We start from the raw sequence: 9,298 nt of genomic DNA on the forward strand, positions 1-9,298 counted from the left end.
ATATATATATATATATATATATATATATATATATATATATATATATATATATATATATATATATATATATATGTATATATGCAACAGTTGGTATGTAATAGGAATGCTATTAAAGCATTTTGTCATGAAAAAAAAAAAAAAAAACATACCTGGCCTTATTCATCATCAGCAGGAAAGAGAGATGAGAGAAACTGTTCATCCTCCATGAAAATCTCGAGATTCTTTGTCTTCATCAGGAACCTGATAGCCTCTTGGTCAAACTTGAGGATGTAGCCTAACTTGATTAATTCAGCAAGCTCCCACACCTCCTCATCTTCTTTCTCCCACAATATTCCCTTTGAAACTTCTTCTGAGTAATATGTAGCATACTCGAGGACACCTTTGTAACCATCTGATTTCTCGAGTTTTGTAACGAAGAACTTGGAGCTCTCTCTCTCCCATCGCATCATTCTGCTTCCTTTAGCACTGAGGATTTTCCCGGACGAAAATGACACCTTGTACTCAACTGTCATTGGTCGTTTCAGCTCCAGAAAGCTGGTGTTTACAAGCCGCCTCAGAGCCTCGTGCCTCTTCTCCGCTTCCATCTCCACACAAGGCTGAGCTAGAAAACCAAGAATGAGTCTGAACAGATTCTTCCCAACAAACATCATTTCCGGATTGGCCCTTTCCAGTCCAGCACAGTCAATTGAAGAAAGTTCCCTGCTCTGGGCGGATTCAGACAAAGTTGGAACACCAATTTCACTGTAGATATCCAGAAGCTTGGTTCGGGGCAAGGATGGAAGGCTTGGCTGGGGGTACCAAACAAACAGCTGCTGCACACAACTTTTTTCAAAAACCTCCTTCAAGTAGAGATCATTACCTATAAAAACTTCATGTTTGTCAAGCAGCAAAATCCCATTTGGACCTGAGCAAACCGGAAGTTTTGATAAATTCTCTTCAACATATTTTTTTGTCCTTGAGTTCCAGTGCTTCACTACAAACTCCCAAAAGGCACAGCACTCAGAAGCCATCAATCTCCTCTCTGCACACTCCCATGCTTTCCACAGCTGGAAATAGTCCTCCAGGCAAGGACTGCTATTAACTCCCAATTTGCCCAAGAAAGTCAGCAGTTCATTACTGTAATACTTCCCTAAATCAAACAACTGTGAACCAAAAAGATTGGTTTTATCATGGAGAACACAATCCTGAGGACTCACCCACTTTCCGCTATTCTCCCCATTGGGAATCCATACCTCTGCACTTACATTATCGTCTCTGGGAGGCCAGTCATGTTTATACAAGTATGTATATATCCGATTGATAGTGGTGCGATTAGAATGCACACCAAGGTAACCAGCAACCAATGAACATCCATTTTTCACCTCAACCACAACTCCCAAAGCTTCAAGTTCTTTTTTGTATAACAAAATATTTGGACCGTAAAACTTTTCATCAATGAAGGGTCCGTCCTCTTGCATCAACATGCCATTCCAATCGGAACTGTAAAGCAAACACTCTTGTGGACTTCGGTAACCCCCTTGAGTCTTGATCCACTTCTGATTAAGTTTTTTCACAAGATCAGAGATCAGATTGTCTTCATGATCCTTTTGCAAATCCTGTATGCACTGCAATAGTGAGAATGCAACAGAAGGTGAAATACAACTTGGGTTCTGAGGCAGACGAATAATGCTTGCAGGCACAAATTTTGTGCCTTTTTTAAATGTGGTAGCAACGCCCATTTTATTAAGCTCAGCTTCATAATCCTTAATGTCTTGGCCATAGTAAGCATCATCAAGAAATGGTAATAGAGAGACAGAAGAGATTGATTCCCAATCTTCACTAAACAAGATGCACTCTTTCGGTGTACAAGTGACTCCTAGTCGAGTTCTTAGCCACCTTACCTCCTTAATGCATTTCCCAACATTATGATCTGACTGTAAATTGAAGCTGGTTGCTTTTAATTTCCTGTAGCATGCAAGGAAAGGAAGTGCATTGCTCTTACTCAAAGGACTTCGCTGCCTAAAAACATGAGCAAATTTTTCAGTCACTTCATTAAAACCAAGGATGACTCCCAATTTGTGTAGCTCATTCTTGTAGCAAAAGATTCTGCTTCCATAAAACATTTCATCAATGAGGGGGAAGCTGTCAAAAACCTGAAGAAGGCAACCCCAGGTTGGATCAGGTAGGAAACATTCAGCAGGAAGTTTGTATCCCTTATTCACCGTCTTTAGACATCTGTTTTCCTTGAGTGCCCTGCATAGTCTATCAGAAGATTGTAAATTTAGATGACGAATACAGTCCAGTGCCATGAGAGTTGCTTCAGCACTTAGTGAACTCAATTTTTCTGAAGCTTTCAAGTTGGAAACAACTAGCTGGAAATTTTGATTGAAACCAAAGTCGACACCAAGCAGCTTGAGTTCTTCCTTGTAAGCAAGAATACCCTCCTGACCATAATAACTTTGATCAACAAATGGGATGTCGCTGATCTGTGAGGCAGCAGCCCATTCGTTATCACAGAAAACAGCTTGTCCTGGGCTCCTCTTGCCTTGCGTTGTCTGCAACCAACTCCTATCTTTGATACTGTTGATAAACTCATCGGGAGAAAAATATTTATCCCTCAAATACCTAATGAAATTAAGTATTGAGAAGACATCATTTTTAGACAAAGTTGAAGAAGCCGCCAGAGACATAAAATGTTTCCCAATAAATTGACATGCATCCTTAAATTCAAACATTACACCAGTTGTTTTCAGCTCTTGCTGATAGTTGGATATCTGGCCACCATAAAATTCCTGATCAAGTAGAGGGATGTCAATACGCAATGATCCATTCTGCAAATGATGCCCCCACGATGAGGAATGGAAGAAGGATTTTGATGGTGGCCGGTAGCCAGGACTACCACATAGACGGACTTTAAGCCAACTTCCATTCTGTATGCAGGCCAAGAACCTCGCTGGCATTGAAACTTGCTGCATTCTCATATTACCAATCCAATCTAACAGCAGGAATGCATTTTCCCTTGTTAGTGGTGAAGACATACTGGATAGTGTAGCATCTGGTGGAGGCAAATTGGGAATATCCAACGCATGGACATAAGATTTAAGAAATTCAAGGAGCTCTTCTTTCTTGGTAGATACATCAGCATATCTTCCAGAACGCAAATAGTCTTCTCCCAGCTCAGCGTAACCCTCACTTTTCCATGGATTCGAACCAATCAGCTGAACCCATTTACTTCCATTTGCAGGTACAACAACACCTTTTCTTTTGGTGACAATCTGCCCATAGTCATCAACAAGTGGCATGTTACTCCCAAGCGAATCAATTTGTCCTCTAGACAAATACTGACTCTGACACGAGTGATATAGGAAATGAGCATATGCGAGGACAAGCTTCTTATCATGACTCAGTGACTTGTGGATCAGACATGCATACTCATGCACATCTACAGAGTTAACATTCACCTCATTGCAAAGCCAATTCAACACATTTTGCCACTTATTAGAAGAACTGTGAAATGCTTCTTGTGTTGATTCAGCAATAAAATATCCCTTAATGCAGTGGAACTCTCTGTTCCAACTAGTCAGCCACGATACTTGATCAGAGCAAGGGCACAGAAACAGTGTGAGATTACCTTTAGATACCTCATTTGTGCTACACAGTGCCACATGCCCATTACTGTCAACATACTTCAGCAATGGTATTTTCACCATATTAGTACTAGAAAAAGACAGTGTCCAGTTGACCGCAACAAATAATAACAGTTCCAAGTAAAGATCTTCGGACATGCCTAAAACAAGATCAGAGCTCTGAATGCACCTCGAATACCACCCATCTTCAACGTGCTTTACGTCCAAAAAGTTGAGAATGTTATTGTACTCCTCCTGATCAAATGCAGAATTCAGAATATGCCTTCCGTGGGAAGAGATGTTGTGCAAAGTGACCCCTTGCATCCTTGCCTTATTCAACAAGTTCCAAAAGGCAGGCTGCAGCCTACCCACTTGATTTGGTTTTCTGAAAAACTTCTGTTTTGTGTAAGACTGACATGGAATTATATCCTCCTCTAGCAGTTTTTGTTTGATAGAATTTCTTATGGCATTAAGAGTTGCATAAGAAGAAGTTGCAACTGGTAAAAAGCCAAACATTTGAATGAGAGTAGAGACCGGAGCATCTTCATTGGCTTTGACTAGAGAGGTGAACGCATTTAGGAAGGCCAAGGGAACACAGTTGAGAATTCCCTGGTTCCATGGGTTATCTAAAAGGATAGTCTCCCTGGATGATGAAAGTAGGAAGTCTGCCTGGATTATAAACGGGAAGTTGGTGACCATCTCCGTAGGAAGAAAAGAATAGATTCCTGAGGAGGAGGTACTTCCCCGGTTGAGACGTTCTCCAATTGGAAATGCAAGTGTAATCACCCACTCGTCAACATCCATTCTTCTGACTACTCTGTGTTGTTGCTTGACTGGGAATCTTTGCCTCCACATGTGGTAACTGCATTGTCCAGCGTTACCCAACTTTTCATCAGCATCGAGAGTTAGCAGATAGGAGTCGGCATCAATGTTTTTCTTCTTAACAAAATCTCTCTCACTTGAAATGGATATTGTGCTCACAGTATTGAGCTTTAGATCCTCATTGTCTTCCCTGACTGAGAGCTTGCGTATCTTTGAAAGAAACAAGAGGAGCTCAGGATGAACGGTTGAAAGTTGCTGCTTCACGGGATTCACCTTGTCAGACTTGAGAGGCAACACTAGAGTTGTGGTAGGGAGTCGGGTTGAAGAACCATAGATTTGTCTTATGCGTGCAAGAACAGGGTTGTCATCCACCACCCACTCTGGAACAATATAACCAATACCGCAATGGCTGCAAGGCTCCTCACTGAATCGAATCTGGTAGCCATTGCTAAAAATGTAAGGCCGGGCTGTGATCAGAAACACGCTCTTGAACCCAATCCCTGAAACACGTACACAATTGCAATGCAAAGATTATACCTAGCTTCAACAGCATATATATAACATATAAGACTAGCTAGCTAGGCACATATGTTAAACTAATATACATGGTGTGGCACTGTGAAAAAGACAATAAAAGCAGCTCCTCCCATTTCTTTCATCGTCATTGAATTGGATTAACAGGGATAAATTAGAGGGAAAAGTGAGTGTGATGGTATCTAAAATTCATTATTTGCTTATTATATTATAATAAGAATTGCCGAATGGGAGTAAAATCTAAACAATTTGATGTATTAAACAATACTTGTGAAAATTTTGATAAAAATATACACATATATTCATATATGACACTTAAATTATCCATTCTTTTCTTTCACATGGGAGGTCGAGGTGTATAGTATTAAATATTTTTTGGATGCTTGAGATGAGAAAAACAAAACATATACAATAATATTGTGTGTCATTGTTATGAAGAAAAAAAAAAATAGTCCTCCGTACTCTGTACCTTTCTCGCCAATATAGCCAGTCTTGCGGTTGCCTTTCTTGGTGGAACGCGCAACGCTGCAAATGGAGTTAATATTCTTACGGGAGAAACCCTTTTCGTTGTTGAATATCAAGAGCGTAGCCTTGGCTCCGGTGTCCGTTATGTCTTTGGATGTGATGACGAATTCCAGACTGGGATCCACTCCCTCCTCGTACTCATTATCCTCTGCATTCTGCATTTTATTATAATATAGAATAGATAGAGTTAGTTAATCACTGAATGAAGATCTATCGATGGAGATAGATGGCTTAGCTTAAAAAGCGAATAATAAGAAAGAAGACCTGGATGAGTTCCATGAGAAAGTGGACATCCTTGGAGTAGAGCTCGGCGGAGAGGAGTTTAACGGCTTGATGGATGTCCTCGCTCACAGAGTAGTCGTCGTCCTCCTTCAGAGACTTGGACTCTACTCCGATTTTAAACTTTCTTCTGCGGATTTCTTCTACGTGATCTTTCGCAGTCGCCGCCATATATACAAACTAAAACTTCAATTCCTTATACCTTAGTGATGAGTGATATGATTTTGGATTATGTGCAGTGGTGGCTGGTGCGTGCAGGACTGCAGGTTGTTATGGAAAGAATCAAATCCCACTATAGTGGAGGGAGCAGCAGAAGACAACTGAAGACCCACGGCATTGACCGACGAGAGGAAGGAAAGCTACCCAAGCCCAAACCTCCGTCCCTATATATTCATATTCTTCACTTGCTACGGACTATATTTTAATTTTATTTATTTACACTTCATATGGGAAAATATTTGGAAAGATAATTTTAATTTTTTTTTTCAAATACGTATTACATATCCTTTTGGCACACTTAGAGAACACATGAATTTAATTTATAAAATTTCTTATATATTTTAAAAAATCAACCAACAATCTATTATTATATTTATATTATACATCCACAAAAAATAATAATTCACACATTTAAATGCACTATTATATATCTTGAGTGTACTGTCAATTATTTAAAAATATACTATTAAGCAATCTCAAATGCACCATAATAATTACAAAAATATCATTATATTTTTCTCTTAAATTTATAGTCATTGATCATTATAATTGAATACATGAAATTAATTCGTACTTTTTATAATATAATGTTCTTGATGGGTAAATATGCACATGTACTAGTCGGTCCGTAAATCACCTGTCCGTCAACGGTCACCCAATCGCTCCGTCGACGGTCACCCAACCGGGTCGGTCACCCAACCGGTCCGCATGATCGGAAGCAACATGCACGTGTACTAGTCGGTCCGTAAATCACTTGTCCGTCAACGGTCACCCAATCGGTCCGTCAACGGTCACCCCACCGGTCCGTCGACGGTCACCCAACCGGTTCGGCCGCATGATCGGAAGCAACACACCTTGTGGATTGGAGGCTCGCGAGCGCAACAATAGCTTGATGTGACGACCGACAACTTTTCAGGAACAAGGGATCCGTGTTTTCTTCACCTCGAGTAACTCAACCACTTCGAGCAAACCAATGCGCATTTTGCGGAGTGACTATTCAGCCCATGCAAATATGCCCTCCACTTGCATATCAGACACCATGTGCATAGTAAATCCACTTTGTATAAATATAGGGGTCATTCCCCTCACTGGGGGGGAAGATCAGTACTACACTAATACACTTGTGATTTGCTCATTCGTCTCTCTTGCTCTCTCCTTGTTACTGTTCGTCACCTGTAGAGCGATATAGCTTCTTACCGCTCAGTCGTCAACCGGTAGAGCGACCGATTAACCGGCCGAGCAACATCCTTCACCATACGTAACACACGTATCCGTAGCGTAATCGTAGACCCGTTTACATTTACGCTATCATTGGCGCCGTCCGTGGGGATTGAACGAGTCACTCTGTTCTATCCCTTTATCTTTTCTTTCTTCACACTATTATCCATCTTAAGATGACGAACAGTAGGAAAAGTTTGAGCCAAACTCATGCGCGTAGGGGGAGCCCGACTCGGTTGGTCGGACCTCACCCTGACAATGTAGTTGAAACACTCCCTGAAGATGATCTACGTCGGCAATTGGAACGATCCAGGAGCCTAATGAACGAGTTGACATCCAACCAGAGGCAAGATGCACGACCTACCCAACCGGTCAACCCGAATGCAGGCGGACATGCAAGGCAAACGAGCTTTCAAATTCCAGTGACATATGCCATGTTGCCCCCAACTGGCCAAATGCTGACTCCACCACCAGGTGCACTTGGGGGGAACCCGTTGCAAGGGACTCCACAACAAGGATTGACTCCGGTGTACCAACCGTGGCCGGGAACTCCCGGATACTATGTTGTATCACCCACTCCCCAAATGCTTGCAATTCCTCAAATCCCTGCCGTGGAACAACAGGCGCCCCGACCTTCCCAGAGGCAACAGTCGCACCCCCAACCTCAAGATCGTAACTTGGAGGAAGTCCAATCTACGGATCGCACACGGAGGTCCAATCGAGAGGGACATCGGTATGACCCCATTCAACGTAGGAGCGCTTTTGATCGCATCCGGAATAGCGTTAGATCTCGGTTGGGGCCCCAAAATAACAATGAACACGCGAGACAAAGACCCCAAATGACTGTAGAGGAAAGCAGCACTGGGAGTGCACAACATGGGGACGCCCATTTAGCTGGCAGAAGGGCCCGACCTGTCGGTCGGGTGAGTGATCGGCAGACCAATCGAGTAGGCGATCAACCGGTTAGGGAAGAGAGGCAACTCGATGAGGAGGATAGTCCCCGACTCCAAATGGCCAGGATGCAGGAAAGAATAGATCGTTTACAACAAGAGCTTCGCGAGAGAGTCGGCGCGGGAAAAGAACCATCATGCTCGCTGGTTGCCACCCCCTTTACGGACGACATCATGAGTGCCCACTATCCGCAGGACCTCCAAATCCCGCTGGCTCACACTTATTCCGGAAGGCACGACCCGCAAGAGCATGTCGACATGTACTATGGCAACATGTTGATGTTGGGAGTAAGCGATGCAGTCATTTGTAGAGCTTTCTTCGCTACCTTAGTCGGTAAGGCGGCCGAATGGTTCAAGGGTTTGGAGCAGGGGTCGATCAGAAATTTTGGTCAGTTGGCCGATAAGTTTGTAAAGCGTTTCGCTGCAAGTAAATCGAGAAAGAAATCTTACACTTGCCTGAACAAGGTAAACCAAGCTGTGGGAGAACCGTTGTCTACTTTCCTATTCAGATGGGAACGTGAGGTTGATGAGGTTGAACCGATGGAGGACCGGGTGGCAATCCAAGCTTTCCTTGCATCACTTTGTTCCGGGACGCTCTACTACGACCTCATAGTTAATCCCCCCCGAACTTATGAGGATGCCATCACCAGAGCCAAGCATCATGCAGATGCCACCGAAGCTAACATGGCAAAGAGACGCGATGAGCAGCCGGTCAATCGGGACAGAGGCCACGATCAAAGGAAAAATAAACCACCGTTCAGACACGTCAAACAATACAATCGACCAGAAGATGTACCACGTTTCACTCCGTTGAACAGACCCCTGGTGGAAGTCTTGCAGTTTGCCGAGCAATGCAATTTGATCCACCCACCGGAGCCGATACCCGAGGGGGAGGACAAGAGAAAGTATTGTGCTTTCCACAGAGTCAAGGGACACAATACTTCGGAGTGCATGGCCTTGCGCATGCTCATTGAACAACTCATTCAGAAGGGAGAGTTGAGGCAATTTGTGATGAAGGAGGATAGAAATCAAAGAAAAACGGAAAGGAATGTGATGAAAAGGAATCCCGAAAGGCACGACGAGGCATTCGTCCCACCCAGGTTAGCTGATGAGAAGGCGGTCGGAAAGAAACCAGTGATCCACGTC

General features: G+C 43.0%; 1 protein-coding gene across 1 annotated transcript in view; it reads right to left on the bottom strand.

Moving 5' to 3' along the window:
* LOC116009965 overlaps positions 1-6,145 on the bottom strand; it is a 7,160-nt gene extending 1,015 nt beyond the window's left edge. The window contains exons 1-3 of the mRNA XM_031249189.1: positions 5,751-6,145; positions 5,431-5,641; positions 150-4,927 (exon numbers count right to left, since the gene is read on the bottom strand). Of these exons, the coding sequence (XP_031105049.1) occupies positions 156-4,927; positions 5,431-5,641; positions 5,751-5,936 (5,169 nt within the window). The 5' untranslated portion in view covers positions 5,937-6,145 and the 3' untranslated portion in view covers positions 150-155. The remainder of the gene's footprint in view (positions 1-149; positions 4,928-5,430; positions 5,642-5,750) is intronic.
* Between the last annotated feature and the right edge of the window lie 3,153 nt (positions 6,146-9,298).

The sequence above is a fragment of the Ipomoea triloba genome, chromosome 2 (assembly GCF_003576645.1).
Source record: "Ipomoea triloba cultivar NCNSP0323 chromosome 2, ASM357664v1".
Lineage (NCBI taxonomy): Eukaryota > Viridiplantae > Streptophyta > Magnoliopsida > Solanales > Convolvulaceae > Ipomoea > Ipomoea triloba.